This window comes from Aotus nancymaae, unplaced genomic scaffold (genome assembly GCF_030222135.1).
Source record: "Aotus nancymaae isolate 86718 unplaced genomic scaffold, 86718_ANA_hifiasm-v0.15.2.pri h1tg000016l, whole genome shotgun sequence".
Taxonomy (NCBI): Eukaryota; Metazoa; Chordata; class Mammalia; order Primates; family Aotidae; genus Aotus; species Aotus nancymaae.
The window spans coordinates 58,781,255-58,808,453 of NW_026988428.1; the positions used below are offsets into that span (position 1 = coordinate 58,781,255).

The 27,199-nt window shown below is 39.0% G+C and overlaps 1 protein-coding gene across 4 annotated transcripts in view; it reads left to right on the plus strand.

Moving 5' to 3' along the window:
• The window catches only part of BMAL2 (basic helix-loop-helix ARNT like 2), a 70,163-nt gene that overhangs the window by 35,942 nt on the left and 7,022 nt on the right, over window positions 1-27,199 (plus strand). For all 4 annotated transcript variants that reach the window (XM_021666863.2, XM_064377374.1, XM_064377375.1 and 1 more), the window contains 9 exons: window positions 4,926-5,005; window positions 6,723-6,815; window positions 8,667-8,784; window positions 9,609-9,752; window positions 20,935-21,175; window positions 21,666-21,772; window positions 21,933-22,083; window positions 23,011-23,069; window positions 23,835-23,943. In XM_021666863.2, the coding sequence (XP_021522538.2) occupies window positions 4,926-5,005; window positions 6,723-6,815; window positions 8,667-8,784; window positions 9,609-9,752; window positions 20,935-21,175; window positions 21,666-21,772; window positions 21,933-22,083; window positions 23,011-23,069; window positions 23,835-23,943 (1,102 nt within the window). The remainder of the gene's footprint in view (window positions 1-4,925; window positions 5,006-6,722; window positions 6,816-8,666; window positions 8,785-9,608; window positions 9,753-20,934; window positions 21,176-21,665; window positions 21,773-21,932; window positions 22,084-23,010; window positions 23,070-23,834; window positions 23,944-27,199) is intronic.

Consider the following 27,199-nt stretch of genomic DNA (forward strand, 5'->3'; position numbering starts at 1 on the left):
TCACTATGCAACCTTGAAGAGTCTTTGCATTTCTGCTTCATGTATAATACGAAGAGAATATCACCTGCCTTTCATAATTCTCAATTCTTTAGAAGTTCTGAAGTAGAGCTGGGCATGGTGGCTCATGGTTGTAATCCCAGTACTTTGGGAGACTGAGGTGAATGAATTGCTTGAGTCCAGACTTCAACACCAGCCTGGGCAAAAAATGCAAAGATTAGCCAAGCACGGTCATGCGTGCCTGGAGTCCCAGCCACCTGGGAGGCTGAGGTGGGAGGATTGCTTGAGCCTGGGAAGTGGAGGTTGCAGTGAGCAGTAATCATGCTACTGTACTCCAGCTTAGATGACAGCCTGTCTCAAAAAAGGAAAAAATATTCTGAAGTATAGTAGTAATTACTAAGTTACTGGGATATTTCTATCCTTCAAAAAGAAAACTTCCTTAAATTCTGCAGTTTCTCTGAAAGCTTCGTTAGATATATGAGTAGTACTTTACGATGCCTCACACGTTGCCATTCCAGGGTATCCTCACATATGTGAGACGCTGGGAGAAGGAGCTCCTTGTCACTGCCGCTTGGTGTGTGGGTCATCATTTCTGGCTTTAGCAGTTCCCCAGCTTGAGCTTGAATTTTAAATCAAAGTGTAATAAATGTGTATGTGTACATGTGTCTTAGTGCATTCTTGCATTGCTATGAAGGAATATCTGAGATTGGGTAATTTATAAAGAAAAGAAGTTTAATTGGCTCACGGTTCCATAGGCTGTACAGGAAGCATGGTGGCTTCTGCTTCTGGGGAGGCCTCAGGGAGCTTTGACTCGTGGTGGAAGGCAAAACGGGAGCAGGCGTCTTACATGGCAGGAGCAGGACCAAGAGAGGGTGGGGGAGGGACCACACACTTTAAACAGCCACATCTCATGAGAACTCACTGTTGCGACACAGTACCAAGGGGAAGATCCACCAGTGTGATCCAGTCACCTCCCGCCAGGCCCCACCTCCAGCACTGGGGATTGTTATTCGATATGAGAGTTGGCCAGGGACACAAAGCCAGACCATGTCAACATGTGCAGGAGAAATCACACCTGGTCTGGGAATAGCCCCAGTCCAACCTGGGGGACAGGGTGATGGAAGTGGAAAAGTTTTTGATTTACCGATGCTGATGATGTAAATTTCCACTGAGAAGATAAGACCTGGCCAAGTAGCAAGCTGAAGACTCCAGAGGAGACTCTGAAAGTTCAGATTTGTAAAGATCTAGGAGATTATATTGAAATTTGGCTCAAAAATCATAAAAAGTGAGTGAGGGTGACATAAAAAAGGATGACCAAGGGTCTTAGTTTAGATCTCAGACACTGCCAGGAAAAGGGAAATCTGTTTCAGGGTAATGGAAATTATCTGGGCACAATACAAGGACTTTACCAAATCAAGTTAGGGTGGCTAAGAGGAGAACAGCATAACCTGGACTCCTGGTGCGTCCTGTTGGGAGCATGATGGGAGATCTTATTTACATAACAGTCTGTTGTGAAATAAGCTTCTCTTTTACCCACAGCTGAGACTTGCAATATTTTCCTTAAATCCTTCAGCAATGAAAATTTACAGGCTCAACTGAGGTCATTTGATTGCAACCGTAAAATTAGCAGAGTATTTTCATATTAGCAGTGTCCTAAGGGAGGAGGACCTAAGGGAAAAGCCGTGAATCAGTTGACTAGTTCAACAAAACATGATCTGCACATCAACTGCCTTCCTGTTCTGTGCTGAGAATATAAAAATTCATGAGGCAAGGTCTTTGCCCTCCAAGGGTTCGTGGTCTGACTAGGAGGAAGAGATCGTCAGAGTCTAATGTGATGAATGTTACAGCAGTGGTATGAGTGAGAGACACTCGGCAGGGAGGAGGCACTGTCTTGAGTCCAGCAGAGATTCCTTCAAACAGGGTGTAGATTTTTGCTGTCAGCTCTGCTAAGCAGAGGTGACATGGTTAAGTACTCATCCCCGCAGTCTGACCAGATCTTTTGGTCAGTGCTGTTCACAAGCACTGCTCACACGCACTTAAGGCAACTGGATCTGCATTCCAGGGTATTGTCACAGTATCCCCACACTTGCTTGGCAAAAGTTTAGAAGCCGGATCAGCAGAGGGCTGCCTGTGGATCATGTTATTTTGGTCCACAGCATAATTAGGTTAAAGGCAGAAGGATGGTGAAGGGATTTTTTTTCCACTACACTCTACACCAGTGCTTTTTAAATTATCTGGATGAAGAACAGGTGTTCCTCCCATCCACCCCCAGTTCATTGTAAAATACAATTAATTATGAAGAAACGATCATGGGCTTGGCTGTCACAGCAATGTTACATTTTTATAAAAGCCTCTAAATGCTTACTCTTAAATTCTGCACTTGACCTCACCACAGTTTGCTGATGGCATTGGTCAGCAGACCACATGTGGAGTAGCCCTGTTCCACAGCATGAGGTCCTGTGTCTGCGATCTGATGACCAGGCGGCGCAGGGGAGTGGTTCACACCTGTGCGTCCTGAAGGCAGATCTTGCGGTTCAAATCCTGGCTTCCTCCCATCATAATTATGTGACTTAATTAAGTCATTCGACATTCTAATCCTGTTTCTGCATCTGTGAAATAGGGATGAGGCATTTGCCTCCTGGGCTGTTGTTAAGAGTAATGCATGTAGAGTATAGCACAGTGTTCACTAATGGTGGGGGTGGGGTAGGAAGAGGAGGAGGAGTTGTTAGTGTCATCTTGATTTTTTTTTTTTTAACCCAGTGAACATTGTGGAAAAAGTAAGCGATCATGTTGCCTCGTTGGTTTTTGCCCCGAGAACTTTGAGAGCCAATGTGTGGGCAAGTGTGTGGACACCACAGCATGCATTTACGGGCTGGCCTCTGCCATGCCTTAGTGCCGCTCTCACTGCCCTTATTTTCTCCCAGGCACATCCCCACTCACTCACGGAGTCAGGGCTGGCCTGTGCTGGCTGATTTACACCCACAGGGTTTCCCAGCTCACTTCTGCCTGGTGTGCGCTGCCAACCTTGCTGCAGGCCAGACCTGAAATGTCATTACCTTGCTCAGAATAGATTTATTGCTGTTCTCTGGCCTAGCACTCAGAGTCTGCATCCTTCATCCCTTCCTCAGCTCCCTTCCTCAGCTCCCTCCAGGCTGCTGTGTAGGAATATTCACAAGAAGTCATTGGGAGAATTCTTTGAGCCCTAGGATGAAGGTAGATTCCAACAGAAGAGATGTTCCTTTGCCTGTGCCAGGCTCTTAAGAGTGCTAGGAGTCTGAGAAAACTGTACCGAATCATAGCATGAGGCATTTTGACTTTCTGCCCCACCCACTCACCTTGCCACCACCACCGCTTAGTTCTTTGGTGAGTTTGGCCCATAGATGCATCCAAGGACCAATGCGTGGTTAAAATGTCTAAGGATATTACCCCACCTTTCTCCTGCAAAAACAACTTTTCTTACAGTCCCCAGTAAGATTGGATAGGAGTCAGGAAGGTTGGGGAATATAAGGAAGGGAAAATTGACTTGCGTCTGAATCACCCTTGCCCTGGGGACAGCTTTCTTGGCTTTGTGGGCAGTGTCATATGCCCCCTTGTGACCATAAAGGGCTTTGCATGTCTGGGTTGGTAGATGCCCTCATGACACAGATGGTTTTGGTGCTTCCCTTACTCCTCTCAGATCAAACATTTCCCTTGGTTTTGACCTGATAATTCTTCATCATTTTTCAGGCTCTTCAGCTGCTTTAGAGACTCTCGTTTTAATTTAATAACTCTGTGCTTAGGGCTGAAAATGAATTATTTCATTGATATTTTATACATGTTTTTAATAATCTGTGTATTTTCAAAACAGAGGTCTCCATATTGACCTTAAAGGGATTTTTAATGGAAACTCTCATGAATCCATAACATTTGTTTAGAATTCCAGAATATCACCATTCAGGGTAATTCATATGATCAGTTTTAATTAGCTAAGAAATTATCTAAATAACTATAGTAATCCCCCCTTATCCATGGGTCATATGTTCCAAGACCCTGGTGGATGCCTGAAACCATGGGTAGTATTGAACCCTAGGCATAGGATGTTTTTTCCTATGCATATATACCTATGATAAAGTTTAACTTATAAATCAGGCACAGGAAGAGATTAACAACAATAATAAACTAGGACAATTATAGCCATATACTGTAATAAAGTTACGTGGTCTCTCTGGCGCTCTCAAAATATTGTATTGTGCTCACCTGTTTGCCGACCATGGTGGACCACAGGCAACTGAAACCACAGATAAGGGGGGACTACTGCATATCGATTCTTGAATATTATTTCATGTACATTTTATTATAATGTTTTTATATATAGCTCTTACTGTGGATATTTGAGTATAAAGGAATAAGTAGTTCCAAGAATTCATAATCTAAAAGAAAGAAATTTTAATCAAGTGATAATGAAGAAAAAAAATTGATTAGTTGGGATTAGTGGCTCACACCTATAATCCCAGCACTTTGGGAGGCTGAAGTAAGTGGATTGCTTGAGGCCAGAAGTTCAAGACCAGCCTGGCCAACATGGTGAAAACCTGTCTTTACTAAAAATACAAAAATTAGCCGGGCGTGGTGGCACACGCCTGTAATCCCAGCTACTCAGGAGGCTGAGGCACAAGAATTGCTTGAACTCAGGAGATGGAGGTTGCAGTGAGCTGAGAATGTGCCACTGTACTTCAGCCTAGGCAACCAAGTGAGACTCCATCTCAAACTAACTAACTAAATAAATAAATTAAATTAAAATTAAAAGAAGAAAATGATTATAAAAAATGTCTTAGAATGTGCCAAAAGAGAAAATACCAGCAGCAGCAGCAGCATTGCTAATACTCATTGAGCACTTACTATGTTGCCCTCTCTGCTATATTTCCAGTAACTCTTGATTCCTTTTTTTTTAGGCATGACAAATTCTTGTGTGGGAAATAATTATAGACCATCATTTATTCAAGATAACGAGCTCAGACATTTAATCCTTAAGGTAACTAACGACATATTTGTCTAAGTTGTATATGTCTTTTCATTGCTGTTTGAATAGGAGGCAGATTTTCTTCCTGTTACAAACCTACCAGACTCCATATTATACCACACTTCCTTTAATACAGAAATTCAAAATAGAGAAGTAGCCACGTCTTACTAGTTTGTGTTAACGAAAGTAGAGACAGAGGATAGGCACTTTCCACACTAGGGAGCAAAGCTTTTCTTCCGCGCTAAGCATTTTATACTACCCATCTCACACACACAGGATGTATTCCCCACGATCACCACTTCCTCCAAAGCCGTCTGCCTGGCATCCTGTTCCCTCAGGATCCCGGACTCCTTGGAGGCCAGTCACTGCTTACTTAGATTTGTTAGTCAGGGCTTTGACATTTCTGTCCTCATCACTTCCTGGGCATGGCTTTTCGGATTCACCGGTCTAGAGGTTCATTTGACATGGAAACTATGATCATGTGATTGGCTTCTCATGCCCTCAGAGGTGATAAACGTCCTGGTCATGTGCTGTGTGACTGCTAGGTTTTAAGCCACAGTAGAATTAAATAGAAAGATTCTTCATACACGTGTTTGTCCATTTTTCCTTTAATTAAAAACGCCACTCTTTTATTTGAACAGCTGAATTTAAATATAGCATTTATGACAAGGATATAAAGGGTATTGTGTGGATAAAAAAGATTTTTGAAGGTGGCAAAATATACGGTTTGCTTTTGAAGCTTTCTCACCAATCTGTTCATGCTTGTCAGTCATACCTTCATGGAACTCTGGTTCTGCCCTGCAGAGCATGCCCAGCAGGAGTGCCAGACCCATCCTATGTGGCCATACATACCCACTTCCATGGAGGCTGCTTCATGGGATTTGCTGGGTAGACCTTATGAGAGTAACTGACACATTTGAATTTTTAAAATTTAGTTTAGAATCAGTGATGCCTTATTATTATTCAAAAATGATAACAAGTATGACGTCTTCATTGCTTCCTTGTCCCCAATCTGCACAGTCCTCCCTCAACACATCCACAGGCAATCGTTATTCTGCATGCAGTATACTAGAATTGGTAAATATAATTTTATTTTATTATTATTATTATTTGAGACAAGGTCTGGCTCTGTCGCCTAGGCTGGAATGCAGTGCTGCAATCTTGGCTCATTGCAATCTCCACCTCCCTGCACTCTCCACCTCCCAGGCTCAAGCCATCCTCCCATCTCAGCCTCATGAGTAGCTGGGACTACAGGTGTGCACCACCATGCCCAGCCAGTTTTTGTATTTTTTGTAGAGACAGAGTTTCACCAGTGTTGCCCAGGCTGGTCTCGAACTCCTGAGTTCAAGAGATGTGCCTGCCTTGGTACCCCAAAGTGTTGGGATAGAGGCTTATTTAGTACTGTATGTAGGCTCATATACAACGCCTGGCCTAATTTTAGTTTTTAAGAAATGTCTCAACTAAATATTCTGCAGCTGAACTTTTCATCTCCAACACATTAATTTAGAATGGGATTTCAACTTGACATTCTTTATAAATTTGTTTGTACCTTAAGAACATTTCTTAAAGTTAATTTTACTAGCTCCATGACTACTCTGGTAGTTTTACTGCCATAGTAATTTCCTCAGAATCTGAATGTGTGTGTGTGTGTGTGTGTGTGTGTGTGTGTGTGGTGTATGAGAGACAGACAATATTTTAAAATACTCATTTTTATTTTTTTAAATCCTAGACTGCAGAAGGCTTCCTATTTGTGGTTGGATGTGAAAGAGGAAAAATTCTCTTCGTTTCTAAGTCAGTCTCCAAAATACTTAATTACGATCAGGTATCCAAAACTGAGGATATTTTCCACGCAATGTTTAATTTTTTGAACAAACACATATTTTATGCTCTTTTTCTGAATGGGTTCTCCCCACTGGGATATGGGATTAGGATCTGCTAAGTTAGAACTCCAAGAGAGGTGGAAAGATGAAAGATGTATGGAAAGAGTAAGGGTTTTTGTTACTGACATTTGTGTTCCCTTTCTGACCTTCAGCAAGTTACTTAATATTACTGAGCCTTAGCTTTTTCCTATGTAAAAAGTCAAAATGATTATACCTGTCTCTCAAGATGTAAAGACTAAATGAGGTATCATATGTAAAAGTGTGTGAAGTGTTAGTCACCCTTCTCTGTTCCCTCCAAGAGACACTTATTAGGTTATTGTTAAGTCACATGCATTGCATGACAGCCTTTGATCTAATCTCTGTCAACACTCTCTGAAATACATCTTTCTCATTTAACTAGTTTAGTAGTTACTTTACCTCCTTATTACTAAACACCATTTAATGGAAACTAGCAACTCAAAAATTATAGCATTGAAACTAACCCAAGTGAGTGAATAAACTAGCATTAGAAATCAGATAGATCACAGCTTTGATTTTTAATAACTCCCGTTAGTTTATAAGATGTTCAGCGATAATGAGTTAATTAACAGAAGTAAGTAAATATTATGAACCTATGTACAGGAGGATTGAAAACCGATGAACCATGCAGCCAGTTATAGCTGGGGACACAGACCTCATGATTCCATGTTCTAATTGGAGATAGAACACACACACACACACACACACACACACACACTCATAACTGACAATTTAGGGTAGCACTTAAGTTTCAAGTGAGTGACATGGAATCCAGTCCTACTGGACACTGACTTTGCATATAAGAGGCCATTAAGAGACTTACTGGCTGCTCAGGGGCATATAGAGATTCCCATGATTCAGGGTTTGGTCCTCAGCTTTTCAGATTCAGAAACTTGATCTGCTTTAGAGAGTTCTGTATATAGACTTATATTAACCACACAGTATGTTTTAGAGTGAAATATCCCACTGCCAAGCAATTCAGCCTACTTGTATTGGCTGGTCAATCAGTCCTGTTGTTTATAAGATTGTTTGCTTGGGTAATACAGGAATTCAGAAGAGGGGTGGCCATTGTGGGTCAGGGAATGCTTCACACATAAGGTAGGATGTCTGCCAGGCTTGTCAGAAGCAAGGTGTAGAGAAAGGGAGGAAACATTTCAGGCTGGGAGAAGGAAGTCTTGGAACTCTAGGGAGTTAAAGGCAATTTGGCTGGAGTGGCCAGGGTACAGGGAAGGGGTAATGAATTCTAAGGGATGGGACTGTATCAGCAAAGGCATAGACCTGGGGATGCTGTGCATATTGGTAGTGGTGGAATGGGAAGTGAGACGTATTCTGGGTTGGATTTTACTTATCAATAATGTGGTAATTTTTAAAACAGTATGGTAAATGTCTGATAAAGCCATAGATATTCTGTGATTTCCATATTATACTATGATGTAATCTCTCCTTTTAACAAGGACAAAAAAGTTCAAAATAAATCACAATCATTTAGAAGTAACATGTGTTAACAAGCGTTACAAGATTTAGCAGAATACTAGCAACTAGTATTTGTATGTGGTTTGTGTATATCCAGGTATGGTTCTATATGCATGTATTTTTTTCTGTCTACAAGTATCACCCTGCTTTGAACACTAAGTTAATGCCACATAGTGTTGTGGACATATCTTTGAGCTTGAGAAAAATCAACCTTTAACAAAAAAAGGACGTTTATTGTATGCATCAAAAAATGTAGAAAAATTATGGTGCTGATTTTAAATGAATGTCTACCTTATAAATAGGCTAGTTTGACTGGACAAAGCTTATTTGACTTCTTACATCCAAAAGATGTTGCCAAAGTAAAGGAACAACTTTCTTCTTTTGATATTTCACCAGGAGAAAAGCTAATAGACGCCAAAAGTAAGTGTCCATTTCTGTATGCTTATCATTTTATGTAAATATAATGATCACCTAAAAGTTTAGCTATACAATATTTTTCAAATGGCTAACTAAGCTTTTATCAAAAGGAGATTTATTTTATAAACTTTACATCATAGTTAATAAATATATATAGCTATATAGAAAATTCCTATATTTATACAGACATATACAAACACAAATGCATTCATAGGAAGATGCTTTGTTTGGGGAAAATATGATTGCTTCCTACTTGCTATTTTTCATATGCAAATAAATCTTTATAAGAAAGTATCATTTTGGATAAAAAAATTGCTAAAGTTCCTGTTATTTAGCTGTATGCTGGAAGACAATTATTCTGTTTTTTATATGGATTAGGTCTTTTCTGTATGAAAGACCTTGTATAATTGTGTTTGGGGAGTGTAAGTATTTTTTTTCTTCTCTGAAAATGCCTAGTACCAAATAATTGTGTAAAATATAAAACAATGATGTACTGTGCCATTGATTCCTGTAATAGTTGAGGGCTTTTTTCATTTTTTAATTTAATTTTTATATCATTTTACTTAAATTAACTTTGTTCTTCCCTGCTTGGGGAAAAAGAAAGATAAATTGCAAATGTCTATAAGTTATCAAAATGTGATTGCTTGTCAAATAACATTTTTTGGGTTTGTTTCACTTCAGTGTTTACTGTATAATCATGCCATTGCTTTAAAAAATTATTTCCTTTCTCAGTAATAGATAATCTGAAAATGTTAGGAATATAAATTTCAAAATTATTTGTCCATATTCTTTTCCACTTATTCTCTCGCCCCCTTCTGCTACAAAAGCTGGTTTGCAAGTTCATAGTAATTTCCACACTGGAAGGACACATGTGTATTCTGGCTCAAGACGGTCTTTTTTCTGTCGGATAAAGAGTTGTAAAATCTCTGTCAAAGAAGAGCATGAATGGTTACCCAACTCAAAGAAGAAAGGTATCATTTTGAAATGTCAAGTGATGTAAAGCATAGATAAAAAATTAATGTCCTAAATATTTTCTGTACAGAAAAAAATAAAATGTATGATCAAGGGAAATATTTGAATCCAAAAGTACCTTTAAAATAAGATTTTTTTAAACCAAAATTACTTAGATTGGTTCATCGTATCTTTTACATTTATCAGGTAATTACATATTTTCTTTGCTGTCCAAGATTTTAATGGTTTATTGAAATTGTAGTTTGGGCCATATCAAATGGAAAAAAAAAAGACAAGAGTTGGAAATGAAACTTTTGCTATGAAACTTCATTATTACTTTTTAAAATACAAAAGTTAGATTAAAAAAAAACTTCATAGTACAAGAGCCTGATTTTACTAATTTTGGTGAAAGTTTCTTAAAATGTTCCTGGTATTATTTTGATTTTTTATGAGATGGTGATTCTTTGGTAAATACCTCATTTGCTTTCTTATGATCCTTTGCTAGATTTGTCTTGCAGATGTTTACTTTTTGAATTGATCAAATAGTCATCTATTTAACTTAATTGGGAAATTTCAGGGACTACAAAATATCTCATGACTTTTTTGCCTAAGAGCATATTAAGCTATTAGATATACAATTCCATAGGCAAATTTCAACATGGGATTTGCTTTCCTATTCTTTAAAAGGATATTTATATGAAGCTGCAAAATTCAATTTATTTACAAGTTTTGGTCAGAATATTTTTTGACAAACACCTAAAATGATCATTGCTAATACCCATTTGCTAAACACTTACCCTGTGCCAGATACTCTGCTAAGTGTTTTAATCCTCATGGAAACACTATTCTTTTTTTAAAATTTCAGTATTTGTTTTAGATACAAGGACTACACGTGTAGGTTTGGTGCATGGGTATATTGCACTAAGGTAGTGAGCGTAGTACCCAGTAGGTAGTTTTTCAATCCACATTCCCTTCCCTCCCTTCCCTCCCTTCCTGCTCTAATAGTCCACAGTGTCTGTTCTTCCCATATTTATGTCCTTATGTGCTCAATGTTTAGCTCCTACTTATAAGTGAGAACATGTGGTATTTGATTTCTGTTCTTGCATTTATTTGCTTAGGATTATGGCCTCCAGCTCTATCCACGTTGCTGCAAAGGACATGATTTCATTCTTTAATGGCTGTGAAGTATTCCATGTTGTATATGTACCCCACTTTCTTTATCTAATCCACCATGGATGGGGACCTAGGCGGATTTCATTATTTGCTCTTGTGAATGCAGTGAACATACAGTGCTGCAGTGAACATACAGTGCATATGTCTTTTTGGTAGAATGATCTATTTTCCTTTGGGTGTGTACCCAGTAATGAGACTTCTGAGTCAAATGGTAGCTCTGTTTTAAGTTCTTTGACAAACCCCCAAACTGCTTTCCACAGTGTCTGAACTAATTTACATTGCCACCAGAAATGCAAATTAAGAAGAAAATACTTTTTTTTTTTTTTTTTGACATGGAGTTTTGCTCTTGTGTCCCAGGCTGGAGTGCATTGGTGCGATCTTAGCTCACTGCAACCTCTGCCTCTCAGGTTCAAGTGATTCTTTTGCCTCAGCCTCCCAAGTTGCTGGGATTACAGGTACCTGCCACCACGCCCAGCCAATTTTTTGTATTTTTAGTAGAGACGGGGTTTCTCCCTGTTGCCCAGGCTGGTCTTGAACTCCTGACCTCAGGTGATCCACCCGCCTCAGCCTCCTGAAGTGCTGGGATTACAGGTGTGAGCCACCACACCCAGCCCAGAAAATACTTTTCTTATCTCTGTTTTAGGATCAAAGATGAATGACTTGGAGAGATTCAGTAACTTGCAGAAAGTCAAATAGATAAAATTCACAGTCAGTCATAAAACCCCTACTCTGTGTTACACTGTAAAGAAGCAAAAATGGAAATGAACCAGCAGTCCTCAGGGGGATCTGTTTAAGGACCATCAGTTTCTTCCCTCTTGCCGGTGGCTCTGAGTGGTGGAGAGCTGTCTAATGTCACATATGAAACTTGCTGGGCTTGAAGTCACAGCTGAACTGGAGGTAAAGAGGCTGTGGAATCCAACCAGTGGGGATCAGATTTTAGCCCTACCACAAGCTAGCTGTGTGATCATAAGCAAGTTTCTTAATCCCTCTGAGCTTCAGTTTCCGTATCTGTAACATGAGAATATTCACAGGACTCTGGTTTAGCTGCAGCAGGTAAATGAATAGATTCTAGAGCCAAACTGTTTAGATTTAAATCCTAATTCTGCTATGTGACTTAAGATAAATTTCTGAATCCTTCGGGGCCTTACTCCGCTCAATTCTAAAATGGGAATAATAGGACTCCACTCAGGGTCGTTATCAGGATTAAATGAGTTAATACACATCATGTGCTTAGCCTGGTTCCCGGCATAGTGACAGCCGATGTTAGGAGCTCTTAAAACACTGTTGGAAATAGTCCACCTAAAGTCCTAGGACAGTGTAGAGCAGATGGCAGGTGCCATTATTGTCACTACCCCAGAGTGCCCGTTCTCTCTGCCTTCCCACATCAGTCATCTTGGTGTTACTATAGGGACCAGCTAGGACGTGGCCATGTAATGTGAAAATCGTCTCCAATGGCAGGAATATTCCTTCTGTGTGGATGGTCCGAGGAGTCATACTGTAATATGTTTTACTCTTAGGCTTTAACCAGAGGTGAACCAACATGGTGTTGGTTCCTCTAGGGTTCACCTCTAATTAATCCGTCCTTAAGGGTGTAATCATGTGTAAATCACCAAATCTACACAGAAATCTGTATGAGCGAAAAACATGACAGCCAGTGCAACCACTGTAAGGTGGCTGAAATCTGTCATGTTTGTTGCAAGTTATAAATCGATTAGAGGCTAGAATGGTCAAATTTTGTAAGTGTTTTAAAGATTACCAGACTGAATTGTCTTTTCTTCTGGGAGATTTTCCACATGGACTGACTTAGTATTTTAGTCATGTTTGTGTTGGTGTCTGATGGGTGTCCCATTGTAACCCTCTACTTCTGTGAAACCTGATTTTGCCCTCTGCTCCCTAACCCATCATCTTGCTCTTTTCTGCTAAAGCTTGCACCTCTACAGGCTTGATTTTCAGCCTCTGTATTTTCTCCCCTCTACTCTAATCTAATTCTTCCTGCCACTTCTCCCAATTTCATTCTCTCTTCTGACATAAGTAAACTTACCCAGCCTTCTCAAACCAATATCCACATGCAAACAATTTATATTCTTGAACTTGAAAATAAATACCTATCCAGGCTGAGCTTCTACTCAGAAACCTGTTGGCAAAACCTCATTCTCCTGTGGCCTGATCCTCCAACCAAGTCCACTATCACCATTTGAACTCCTCCCTGATATTCATGAGAATTTAGGTTCACTGGAGAAATACATTTTAAGTTACACCTTTAGACCAGTGGTTCCCAAACTTTAGCCTGCATTGGAATCACCTGGAAGGATTTTTAAAACACAGAATAAGTTTGAGGTGGGGTCCAAGAACGTGCTTTTCTAGGAAGTTCCCAGGTGTGGCTGATGCTGCTAATCCAGAGAGTCTACTTTCACAGCCACTGCTTTAGACTCTTTTCTCAAGATTCTCGGAGAGTGTGAGAAATGGAAAGTAGGGATGCCCTAGACAGCAGTGCTCAAGCCTGGGGCTAAATCTTCCTCCCTGAGTTGTATTTTCTTATATCTCCTATCACAGTCTTATTTCTAAAAGGATCCCTGCACATTGGCTGTGCTGAGGGAAAAATGACTAGGATAAACCCGAGATCATTGTCTGACAATAATAGATGTTAATAAATGAACAGTTCATTGAGTGCCTACTGTGTGCCAGGTACTATACCAAATGCAAAGGACACACTGGGGAACAGGCAGAGAAGTACTGCTCTGGTGGACGTTATGTGAGACAGCCCTTTTATAATAGAGACAGCCAAGAAATATGTAAACTAATAAGTAGGTAGTGGACAGTGTGATGTGAGTGACATCTTTGCTGAATTAATAGTAGTTTTTGAATACTGGAGGATTATTTACTCAGTTTTTTGGTGCTATTCACTTTGTAACAATTACAGACACAACACACTTGTGCAGTGGTGCAGTCATAGCTCACAGCCTCAAACTCCTGGGCCCAAATGATCTTCCTGCCTCAGCCTCCCATGTAGCTGAGACTATATAGATATACATCATCACATCCCTCTAAGTTTAAAATTTTTTGTAGAGATAGGGTCTTGCTGTATTGCTCTGGCTGATCTCAAATTCCTGGCCTCAAGTGTTCCTCCCACTTTAGCCTCCCAGAAGGCTAGGATTACAGGCATGAGCCACCATGCCTGACTACAACACACAAATCTGTCCGCAGACCCTGGACATTAAAGCTCAGGCATCCCCTGTTTCCAGGAAACCATCCCCGATACCCTCCCCACTCTGCTGGCTTGAGTCCCAGGTACCCACATTTAGTAATCCATCAGTAATCCTGAGCTGCTCTCATATTTGCTGCCCTTCCACACTGTATTGAAATTGCTTAATATTTTTTAATACTTGCCTCCCACACCAGAATGAGAGCTGCATTTCTGTCTGTTGTTTCTGGCCCACAGTAGACATTCTATAAACATTTCCTGAAGGCATAAGTGACGATCCTCTTGTCCTTTGTTCCTGGGTGACTGACCACATAACCACTCTCAGATCCACAGGAACAGTTATGAATTAAATGAATGAATATACATTACAGTCTTTCTGTTTTACCTAAGGAAGCAATTTCAACGTATTTTTTAGATTTTATCTCAAGAAGTTTTTAGCAAATGGTATGGACTGAATTGTGTCCCCAGAATTCATATGTGAAGCCTTAACCCCTGACACGATGGTATTTGGAGACTGGGCCTTTGGGAGATAATTAGGTTTCGATGAGGTCATGAGGATGGGGCCCTCGTGATGGGATTAGTATTCTTATATAGAGAGGCGCCAGAGAGCTTTTTGTCTCTCTGCATGAATGCAGTGAACAAGGGATGGCCATGTGAGCACACAGCAAGTTGATGGATGTCTGCAAGCCAGAAAGAGAGCCCTCACCAGAACCTAGCCCTGCTGACACCTCCATCTCATACTTCCAGCCTCCAGAACTGAGAGAAAAGAAGTTCCTGTTGTTGAAGCTGCCAACTCTGCTATTTCGCTGTGGCAGCTCAACCTCAGATAGCAGACAGCTTGGATCATTTTCTATACCATAATTCTCATGAGAAGGAAATCTGAAAAGGCTCTGTCCTGAGAACCAAAGGAATCTGGGCCTTGCTGAAAATAAATTTATGTTAATTAAATTGGCATTTTAAAATTTGACTTTAAATATGGAACTAGAAGTCACAAAGCAGTCACAGGACTCTACCTTGTCTTGGCTTCTCCTCCTTTCTGTTGCCTTGGAGTCTTCCTCTCATTTTTTTTTGTGGAATTCTAGGACAACACATGACTGAATATATACATTCTTGGAGGATTTTTCCTAGATATGGGAGCTCAGGTCAGTCACTGATAATAATCTTGGACGCATAATAATCTGTGGTCTCTTAACCCTTTGCATAGATACGAGAAAGAAAGTAGGATGTTCTCTGTGGAACTGCATAGCCCTGCTGTAGTATTTTGAAGCGATCTTGTAAATATCCAATTTTTAAACAAAAATGCATGTGTATAGTCATAGGTTTAAAAAAAAAAGCAAACAGCCAAGCAGCATTCTTGAGAATGTACTAATCAAATTTTAGTCCTTCCATGGGGTTCCTAAGAGGATTTTTTATTGCAAGTTTTGGAGATTTATAGAAGAGGTAGGAATGATTTCTTTCCTTTGAAATAAATGATCATCTTATGGGGAAAATATAGATATTTCAAGAATACCTGGCAAATGGTCAATTAGAGTTAATTCGTAGTTGAATTCTGTGAGGAACTAAACAAACAAATACATTTTTGAGTTGGTCTGGTGTTCCAGGTTCTCCCACTAGACTCTGCCTCCCAACAGCCATGCTGTAGGACAGACGTTAGGACTGAGTAGAAAGGGCCTGGGCTTTGAATTCGGCAGGGTTTTAGTGTCAGGTCTGCTGCTTAACAATTGTGCGACCTTAGGCAACTTTCTCTTAATATATGGAAAAACTGTTTTTCCCCAAAGTTCATATGTTGAAGGTCTAGGCCTCAGTGTGACTGTATTCGTAGTTAGAGCCTTTAAAGATGTAATTAAGGGTAAATAAGGTTATAAGGGTAGACTCCTAATCCAGTATGACTGGTGTCCTCATAAGAAGATGAGAGACACCACTGATGTTCATCCACACAGAGAAAAGGCTATGTGGGAACCCAGTGGAATGTTGGCCATCTGCCATGTAAAGCCAAGGAGAGAGACCTCAGGAGACACCAACCCTGCCAACACTTGGATCTTGGACTTCTAGCCTCTAGAACTGTGAGAAAATACATTTCTGTTGTTTAAACCACCCAGTCTAGAATTTAGTTATGACAGCCTGCGCAGACTAATACAGTGGGTAATAACAGCATCTCCTAAGAGTGTGGTTAGGATTACCTGTGGCTCATGCAGTGCTTGGCTCTTAGGAAGCACTCAATGAATGGTAGCTATTTGCAGCTCAGAAAGAAGAAAAAATGAGAGAGAGAAAAGAGTGAGTTAATAGTTATTAAGATTCTACTATATGCCAAGCATGCTGCATAATTATCCAATTTAATCCCCCTAACAGTTCTGTGCAGAGCATCCCTGTCTTGCAGATGAGGAAACTGCACTTTTGAAAGATTGTATAATTTTTCTAAAGTCACACAGAGAGTGACAGAGTCAGGAATCTGGCTTTAAAATCTGTATTGTTTCCACTATGCCATGCTGCCTACTAGAGTAGCTTCCTAGATGCCGGAAGGTTTTAGCAGAGGTTCTGGATGATTTTCGCAGCAGACACACAGCGAGGGAGTGGGCTTCTGCTACAGGAATGTGTTCCTGCCCACACAAGGATGTTCACTCCCTTGCCCAGCTGGGCCACACAGATGCCTGCACTCAGAGGCAAATATCTTTTCAAAAAGGAGTTTTGAATCTGCTCAAGCCCTGGAACCAAGTATTCACTTAACACATCAGAGTTCTATACCAAAGGCACAGGCCTCAGCAATGGTAAGGAAATGTGTCAGCAATCAGCATGGCCCTTCCTTGCAGGGCCTGATTTGAGAACTGCCTGTAGACGGCTGGGCCAGGATAAGGTAACTGTAGAATGTAAACCCTGATTCCCACCTGGATGACTTTCATGAGGGTCATTTTGTCTTCTGCTTTTACTAACGAGAGTGTCGAGTGAAATTACATTTTGCATATGTTTGCTTTGAAATTACTCTTTCCAATAGTAATTAACCAGTGGAATTTGCTGTGGTTTTTTGTTTGTTTGTTTGTTTTTGAGATGGAGTTTCACTCTTGTTGCCCAGGCTGGAGTGCAATGGTGCGATCTCGGCTCACCACAACCTCCACCTGCTGGGTTCAGGCGCTTTTCCTGCCTCAGCCTCCTGAGTAGCTGGGATTGCAGGCATGCACCACCACACTTGGCAATTTTTTGTATTTTTAGTAGAGATGGGGTTTCTCCAGGTTGGTTAGGCTGGTCTCAAACCCTCGACTTCAGGTGATCTGCCTGCCTTGGCCTCCCAAAGTGCTGGGATTATAGGCATGAGCCTCTACGCCTGGCTGGACATCACTGTGTTTTAAGACCCATCACTATTAACAATGAAAGCCTGTGGTTGATAAAGGTGTATTTCTTCCCTTTTACCATGACATGTCAGTTACATTTAAACTTAAAGGAAGACGCCAGCAGCCTTTTTATGCTAATTGGTAGTTGAATTTAAGATTTATGGAAAGGCCAGCCATTTCTCAAGATTTCTCAAGATGAGTTACCAAAGTTTATATCTGATTTTGCCTTATGTTTGAGATTTTCCATAATAAAATATTTTTTTAAATAAACAACATTGACATTTTAAAAAATTATTTATATCCTGAATCAAACTTTAATGTCATGGACTCAATCTTTGAAAAATCTTCTAAGGTAGAGAGACAATTACTCAAGTATCTGAACTTGCGAAATCACAGGCTGATGAAGGATGGATGACTGCTACCAAATCTCTTAGGTGTTTCTTAAATTTATCTTCGTAAGATAATTGTACATGAGGAAGAAGTACAACAGTACACCCAGAATCCACTTGTTTCTTATGCACTTCTGGCAGATGCCATCTGTCAGTGCCCCATGTGTTATCCCCCCAGCACCCACCACTGCAGACGGGTGTGCCACTGGCTTCTGGAGTCCAGCGGCGGGACTCTGCCTGACCTCTTCCTTGGGTCTTTGGAGCCAGTTCTGCCTGTGGCTCCAGGAACTTACAGGTTTTAGATACTTTATTAGTTTCCTTCTCTTCCCTGTCTTACTTCCCAGTTCCTGCCAGTGTCTCCTGGGACCACCCCTCAAATACACTTACTATATTTGAATTCTTGTTTTGGATCTGCTTCCTCAAGGATTCAAATGAAGACAGCAAGATACTGAGTTGAGAGACCCAGCCTTTAACGTGTTGAGGAAAAATTTCATAAAGGATTTTGGAAGGATGTCCTGTAAATTAAGGCAGTGTTGGGGTAATACAGGCTTTTTCTCCCTCACTTCACCCCCACACACTTTTGAGAAATCATGGAGTAGATGGCACTTGAACCTAGCCTGTGGAGCCGGTGTAAGTAAATAGTTTGGCAAGGATCAGACCTCATGACTCCAATATTTAGATAAAGATCTAAAGAATGTTTGGGATAAGAGTTTTTAACTCATTTCCCATTTGCCCTGAGAATACTACTCTGGCAGCAAGCTGCACTTTTTCTTTTCTAAACAGGAAATGGATTGAATGGAATTTTTTTTAAAAAAACTTTAGATCACTGATGAAATGAATTGCAGTTGATAGAATTACATAATTCCAACTAGAAATTTGCTAACTGAATAAATGTTCACAGTGAGAATTGAGGGACAGTTTGATTTGGAAATACAGATAGTAACCTGTTGTAAGAGAGAGAGAGAAATGTAACAGGCTAGGTTCTGTGTGATGAGATTCCATAAATAAAAAATATAGACTTTCTTAAGTCTGCATTTTCAGTGGAGTGGAATATTTTTAGTCGGTATCATTTGTAAGTTTGCAGAAAAGCCGAACCTGATGTATAAGCCCTTTTATTTTTAACTGCCCTCTAGTTTTGTTAATATGAATGAAAACTTTTATTCGTACTTAGTCAATTTTAACTCATTTGCGGCATCTGGGTTGTTAGGGGGAGGTGAAAGGGGAGGTTGTTAGGGGGGAGGTGAAAGGGGAGGTTGTTAGGAGGAAGTAGAGCCTAGGATGACCCCCAGATTTCTCTTTGAACTGCCTGGGTTGATTGTGGCACCAGTAAACAGGGTTGGGAATACTAAGTGATAAAGACTTGATTTGAGGTTGGAAGAGATAAGGAGTTTTGTAATTTAGGGTGTCTGTGGCCCGGGAAGGGAGTGGTGTTTGCTAGGTGTTGGATACAAGGTTTTATGGATGTCTTACAACCTGCCCTCTGTTCCTGCTTTATTCTCCAGCCTTCCCCACTACAGCCTGTGCTTCAGCCACATCTGACCACTCTCAGTTTTCACTGCTTATTCCCTCTGGCTGGAACACCTTTGTACCCCTACCCTTCTGTCACCCAGGCAACTCCTATTTGAACATCTTTGGTGACAGAGCACTCACTATCAGCAAATTGTGTGGCATTAGTGGTTTAGAAAGTAGACTCTCGAGCCAGCCTGAGTTTTAACCCCAGCTCCACCTTGTACCTACTGTGACTTTGCCATTAACTCAGTTTCCTAAGACAATGGAGATACCAGAACATCCCATAGAACTATTAAGATTAAATGAGTTACAAGTTTAAAACATTTAAAATAGACTGTGACACAGAAAGTGTTCTCTAAATCTTTTCTATTATTGTTAACTACTATCTTATATGACAGTTTGTGTCATCTTCTATTTAGAAAAAAATTTAAACTATTTTTTTTTGAGTTGGAGTTTCCCTCTTGTTGTCCAGGCTGAGTGCAAGTGGCACAATCTCTGCTCACTGCAGCCTCTGTCTCCTTGGATTCTCCTGCCTCAGCCTCCCAAGTAGCTGAGATTACAGGCACCTGCCACCATGCCCAGCTAATTTTTGTATTTTAGTAGAGATGGTGTTTCACTATGTTGGTCAGGCTGTTCTCAAACTCCTGACCTCAGGTGATCCACCCACCTTGGCCTTCCCAAAGTGCTGGGATTACATGCATGACCCACTGTGCCTAGCCTTAAAGGATTTATTGTAGTGGCAGTTTTACCAAATAGTGCCAATTTAAAACATTGATTGTTCTAATCTTTTCTAAATCTTACCATGAACAGCTGTCTCAAATAATTTTTATCAGGCTTTTCCCCTACTTTTTAACCTTTAAATCACTTTTGTGGCATGCCGTAATCTGTATCCTACTCATCTTTTATGCCAGTGTTGGATTCATTTTTTGCTTAAGCATGATATTAGAGTATATAGGTTATTTCCAATTTTTTTATCCTGGTGGACATGCTTGACAATCTTCTTAGTTAATTGCTTGGGATTTTCCTAAAAAGTGGTTTATTTTATTTTTGTACCTTCCATTATAAATATCTCCAAGTGTTCTTTAAGGTGTTTCTATAATCTATAATAACCTTATATAATTATTGACCATATAAGCTCTAACATAAGAAATTTAAGAATGTATGCATAATGACTTAAATGTCTTTTTATACTTTTGAATCTAAGTTATAATATATTACAATATATCAAAAAACTTAAGCTGAAAACAGTATTACAACGGGGCATGAGGTTTAATTTTTTCTGACAGAAGTAAATTACTGTAATTTTAAAAATTGTCTTGGAAATGTGTTAAGTCATAAACCTAGTTAATCCTAAAATAATGCAACCTGTTTGCTGTTTTCATGTAGTACATACAATTTAGTTCCTGAGAAAAATAACCTATTAATAATAAAGTAATGAAATAAAATTGATGATATCTTTTCAATGGAATACCATTCCCCTTTCATATTTTAGCATATTTAAAGAGCATTTTATAGCACAATTGTAACTATTATAGATGTCAATATAAGAAATTTAATGATATGTTTATAATGATCCAAATGTCCTTTTTAAAAATCTTTGAATTAGAGCATAGGAAATTCTATACTGTCCACTGCACTGGTTACTTGAGAAGCTGGCCTCCAAATATTGTTGGAATGGAAGAAGAAAGGAACAGTAAGAAAGACAACAGCAATTTTACCTGCCTTGTAGCCATTGGAAGATTACAGCCATATATTGTTCCACAGAATAGTGGAGAGATTAATGTGAAACCAACTGAATTTATAACCCGGTTTGCAATGAATGGAAAATTTGTCTATGTAGATCAAAGGTAAACATTTACATGTTATAATGATTAGATTTCAATGGGATATTTGAAGCTATTAAAGACATGTCTTAGTAGTACTGCTAGAGGTGTGTGTGTGTGTGTGTGTGTGTGTGTGTGTGTGTGTGTTTTCAGAACAAAAAAGAAACTTTAAATGAAATAAGAATATGGACATGTCAGCAAATTTGTTTAAGCTAACATGTAAACTTGGAAGAGTGTCTCCTAGCCAGTTGGTGCAGAAACTGAGCATGGTCTGTGGCCCCAAATTTCTGGCAAAAGCTAGTAAGAGCGCAGCCTGGATCGGGTGGAGGCCTCATTCCTGGGTGTCTATTCTGTGTTGCAGCTCTAGTCTGGGTCTAGGACAGCCAAGGGGAGCCCAGTGATGTGCGTAGGTCCCCATGCACTTCCTTACTCTCCTGGCCACATGTGGGCCTACAGTATTCTGGGAAGAAGTACACTCACCACTTCTGAAGTTTATTTTCAATTTTAAAACCAGGGCAACAGCAATTTTAGGATATCTGCCTCAGGAACTTTTGGGAACTTCTTGTTATGAATATTTTCATCAAGATGACCATAGTAATTTGACTGACAAGCACAAAGCAGGTAGGTATGCATCAAGCGGAATACATTTTGGGGAATTTAAAATGACAGCTTTCACTCTTAATTTCCCATTCCTGTGAAATTTGAAATTATAATGAATCCTCACAACATTGATTTTTATAGTGGTAGACTGTTATGCTGATAATTATCTTTTCTCGTTAAGTTCTACAGAGTAAGGAGAAAATACTTACAGATTCCTACAAATTCAGAACAAAAGATGGCTCTTTTGTAACTTTAAAAAGCCAATGGTTTAGTTTCACAAATCCTTGGACGAAAGAACTGGAATATATCGTATCTGTCAACACTTTAGTTTTGTAAGTAATTTTTTATGTTATGACCTTTATATTAATTTTAAATGAGTATCTTTCCTTTTCTCCTCTCATCTTGCTGAATCATTAAAACTGTATGATCCTCTGGCCTTTTATTATAACTTGATATTTATCTTTCGAGTAATTCATTTACTATTCATTGACATTAGTTCTCAGAATTAAGCTGAAAGTTTTCTTTTTTTGTAATATATTCCTCCTTGATATAATATGTGAGGGTAAAGGCATTCATTCAAGCATTTTCTTCCTACCCTCCATGGTCATTAGGTAAACAATGCAGATATGGACTTCTACTGTGCACTGTTGTAAGAAATTGTTTTGTCCTCCCCATCATTTTTACCTGCACATCTTGTAAGCCTGGGGTACCACACGTGTCTGTGTAGGCAGGCCCAGGACGGGAGAGAGCAGAAATCCAGCCCAGGTGTTGCTTAGCAAGCCCTGTTCTGTAGCTGTGTTAGACTGAAGGGAGAGCCAAGTTTTCCCGATTTTATAGTAGGCTAGAATGGCCCTGTTCTAAGTCTTACTTTTTTTCCTGTAAGTTTCTCTTTGAAATTGCTGTAAGGTTTCCTTGAACCAGTTATTTTCTTATCTACAATACTGAGTGAAAAATAATTAAAAAAAAAAAAAAGTTTAATACCTCCGGTATTTCCTATCACCCATCCCTGTAATCTTTGCCTACTTTTTATTAGTATGTGAACTGAGAGTTTGTTGCTGTGAGAACATGTATTTTACAGGCGGATGGGGCATTTGGCAAAAGCCATGATACTTAGCATATTAAGATCTTAATACTAACAATATATGTATATAAAACATAAATGAGCCACAAATTGACAAATTAAAAGAGCTTAGGGTAGCTGCCATAACAGTTTCCTTCACCTTAGAAAATTAAATCACCTGTGGTGTTTTTAATTCTAGGGGGCATAGTGAGCCTGGAGAAGCATCATTTTTTCCTTGTAGCTCTCAATCATCAGAAGGTAAGTTTAGTTTCAGATGATGAAAGACTTATTACTGAGATACATTATTAAGACTATTATCTTTTTCTGTCCTGGAGAGGGGAAAATTTGAAGGTGAAATTAAAAGGCATTCTACAGATTGGGTTGTAGGAATCCCAGCTTTGGTTTAGAAGAGACTAAATTCAACAGGAAACAGGTATCCCATTTAAACTCCCAGAGGTACCACCATATCCCCCTCGAAATTTCCACAGTACTTTGCTTACGTTTCTGTTATAATCTTGCACTGTACTACAATTAGTTGTTCATTCAACTTGCTTTCCAGTAGACTGAGTTCTTTAAGAGCAGGAATGATGTTTTATCCATTATTCAGCCCTAGCAGCTAATATTGTTCCTTGTCAATTGTGACACTCTTGGACAAATTAATGAGAAGTATTAGGGGGAGCTTTTGCTTATCTGTGTTAGTTTTTCACCACAGGAATATATTAATGTATTATTTGTAAAAATAAAAATCTTCAGAAACATTGAAGTAGTATTGCTCTGGCTTTAGTGTGGAGATTGAAGTTGAAAGAGACTTGACTGCTGGGTTACAAGTCATGATTGTGCTCTCAGTGACTTCCCACACATTTGATTCAAAGAGCATTATGAATTACATATGTAACATAAGGATGAATGTTTTCTAACATTTTTGGATACAGCTAGTCTGTTTCTTTTAAGGAGAGAAATGTGAAATTATTTGAATTGAAAGAAAAAGTCCTCAACTGAATTTTTCCTTTTGCTGTTACTTAGAATCCTCTGGACAATCTTGTATGAGTGTACCTGGAATGTCTACTGGAACAGTACTTGGTGCTGGTAGTATTGGAACAGATATTGCAAATGAAATTCTGGATTTACAGAGGTAATGTTTTATTGCTGCAAATATTTTCAAAAGTAAAAATATCATATTTATAAAACCAATATATAAAAATCAGTAGTCTTCCTATATACAAATGATAGGCAGTTTAATATAATGGAAACTATTATCATCTTCACAGTAGCAACAAAAAAAGATAGAAATTTTACAAGAAATAATCATACTAACATGAAAACAAAAAACCTTTAGGCTGGGCACAATAGCTTATACCTGTAATCCCAGCACTTTGGAAGGCCAAGGTTGACGGATCATAAGGTCAGGAGATCAAGACCATCCTGGCCAATATGGAATGGTGAAACCCTGTCTCTACTAAAAATACAAAAATAAGCTGAGAACGGTGGCATGTGCCTGTAATCCCAGCTATTCAGGAGGCTGAGGTAGGAGAATCGCTTGAACCAGAGAGTTGGAGGTTGCAGTGAGCCAAGATCACACCACTGCACTCCAGCCTGGTGACAGAGCAACATTTCATCTAAAAAAAAAAAGAAAAAAACCTTTAAAATTCACAAAGGTACATAAAAGCCAATTCAAATAACTTCAGATATAAGCTGTTTTTCAACAGGAAGACGGAATTGTAAGAATGTAGAAGAAATCATAGGGGCTTCAGAAAACAAGGGGACTCGGTTGAGAGAAGAATTGAGTTGGTGAGCAGTCGGGGTTCTTAACTAATGTAAAGTCAGGTAGTAGAGGGACTTAAATAACAGACTTCTGCCCAGGGAACTAATATGAAGGAAGCCAAGATGCAGAAGATTAATACTAAAGAGATGAGAGGAGAGGTAGTTTCCATCAGGCTAAGTGAACAGGTAGTGATTTTAAAACATGAACGGGGTGACATCAGATGCCAGTAAGATGGCAGAATAGGACTTCCAGAGTGAAGAAAGCCCACAGGACTTATGGGACACTGTCAGGAAAACCAATGTACACATTGTGGGTGTCCCAGAAGGATAGAGAAAGTTAGAGGCAAGGAGCTTATTTAAAAAAAAAAAAAAAAAGGAAAATCCCCAAATTCAGAAAAGGGAATGTTCATTGAACCCAGGGGTTCCAGTTTCATGAAGCCCAAAGAACCCCAAATAGATTAAATATAAAGAGATCTTTACCAAGACACATTATAATCAACTTCTCAAAAGTCAAAGAAGGAAAGGATTTTGAAAGCATCAGAAAGAAACCTCAGCAGAAACCTTGCAGGCCAGGAGAGAATGGGATGATATATTCAAAGTGCTGCAAGTAAAGAGCAAACAAATAAAAAACCCTGCCAAACAAGAATACTACATGTGGCAAGGCTGTCCTTCAGAAATGAAAGGTAGATAAGGACTTTTCCAGACAGACAAAAGCTGTGGAAGTTAATCATCATGAGATGTGCCTTAAAAGAATGCTAAAGGGAATTCTTCACATTAAACTGAAAGGGTGCTAACAAACAAATGAAAGTGTAAAACTTTCTGTAAAGATAAGAATACATTCAAATTCAGAATACTCTAATACTGTAATGGTAGTACATAAATCACTTTGAATTCTAATAAAAACGTTAAGAGACAAAAGTATTTAATTATAGCTACACTAATTTGTTAATGAATATATGACATGTAAAAGATATAAATTGTGACATTAGTAACATAAAATGTGGAGAGAAAGTGTGGAGTTTTTAATGTGCAGCTGAAGTTAAATTATCAGCTTAAAATGTCCCGTTATAATGATAAGGTATTTTATGTAGACCTCCTAATAACTACAAATAAGTTCTTTTTCACAAAAGAAAAAGAAAAAGGAATCAAAGCATACCACTACAAAATAATCATCAAATCACATAGGAAGACAGTAAGAGGAAGAACAGAACAAAGGAACTACAAAACAGAGAACAGTGAACAGTATGGCCTAGTAGGCACTTTACTATCAGTAATTACATATAAATGGATTAAATTATTCAATCAAGACAGACTGGCTGAATGGATTTAAAAAACAAGATCCAACTGTATGCTGCCAACCAGTGACTCAAGTGCACATGGAACATTCTCCAGGATAGGTCATATATTAGGCCACAAAACAAGTCTTAAACAATTTAAGAACATATAAATCATACCAAGTATCTTTTCTGGCCACAGTGTTATGAAACTAGAAGTCAATAACAAGAGGAAAACTGGAAAAGTCACAAATACGTGGAATTTAAACCACACATACCTGAATAACCAATAAGTCAAAGAAAAAATCAAAGGGGAAATTTAAAAACTTGAGACAAATAAAAATGGGAACACAACATATCAAAACATATGGAATGCAGTAAAAAGCAGTTCTAAGAGGGACGTTTATAGCAGTAAATACCTATGTTAAGAAAAAAACCCTAGCTTTACACCTCCAGAACTAGAAACAGAAAAAACTAAATCCAAAGTCAACAGATGGAAGGAAATTATCAGAGCAGAAACAGATTAAATCAAGATTAGAAAAACAATAGAAATGACTGACGAAACTGAGATGGGTTTTTGAAAAGATAAAATTGATAAACCATTAGCTAGACTAAGAAAAGAAGTCTCAAATTATAAACAGTGATAACATGAATGAACCCATAGGACATTATGCTAAGTGGAATAAGCCACACACAGAATGAAGCGTACTGCATCATCTCTTATGTGTGGAATGTCAGGAAAAAAAAAAAAAGCTGAGTAAATAAAAATAGAGTAGATAGGTGTTCACCAGAGGCAGGGAGGGCATGGGAATGGGGAGAAGTAAATCAAAAGGTACAAATTTGCCATTAGGTAGAATGAATAAGTCTACAGATGGAATGTGCAGCATGAGAAGTAACTATAGTTAATAACGTTATTCACTGAAGATTTGCTAGGAGAGTAGGTTTTAGGTGCTGTCATCATATACATACACACAGATAACTGTGGGGGGGTGATGAATATGTAAATATATTTAACTGCGGCAATCATTTTACTATGTATATGTACATTAAACCATCGTATTGTACACTTCAATGTCAACTGCCTTCTTGGGAACACATTAAGACATAAGATAAGATTGTGTTTATACCATTTTGTTCTTTATGTATGTGTTTCATTGATTTTTACCTGAGAATGACCTATTATAGTAAAAATATGGCACATTTTCCACTTTAAAAAGGTTCCAAAATGTTAGCAAATCTTCACTTACTCTCAGGTCTGCCATTTAGTATCTTGAGAAGGAGCTGATTTTTGACACCAGCACCTGTTTGAAACCGTGCTGTGTTATTCTACTATTTACCACATGTTGTTTTGAC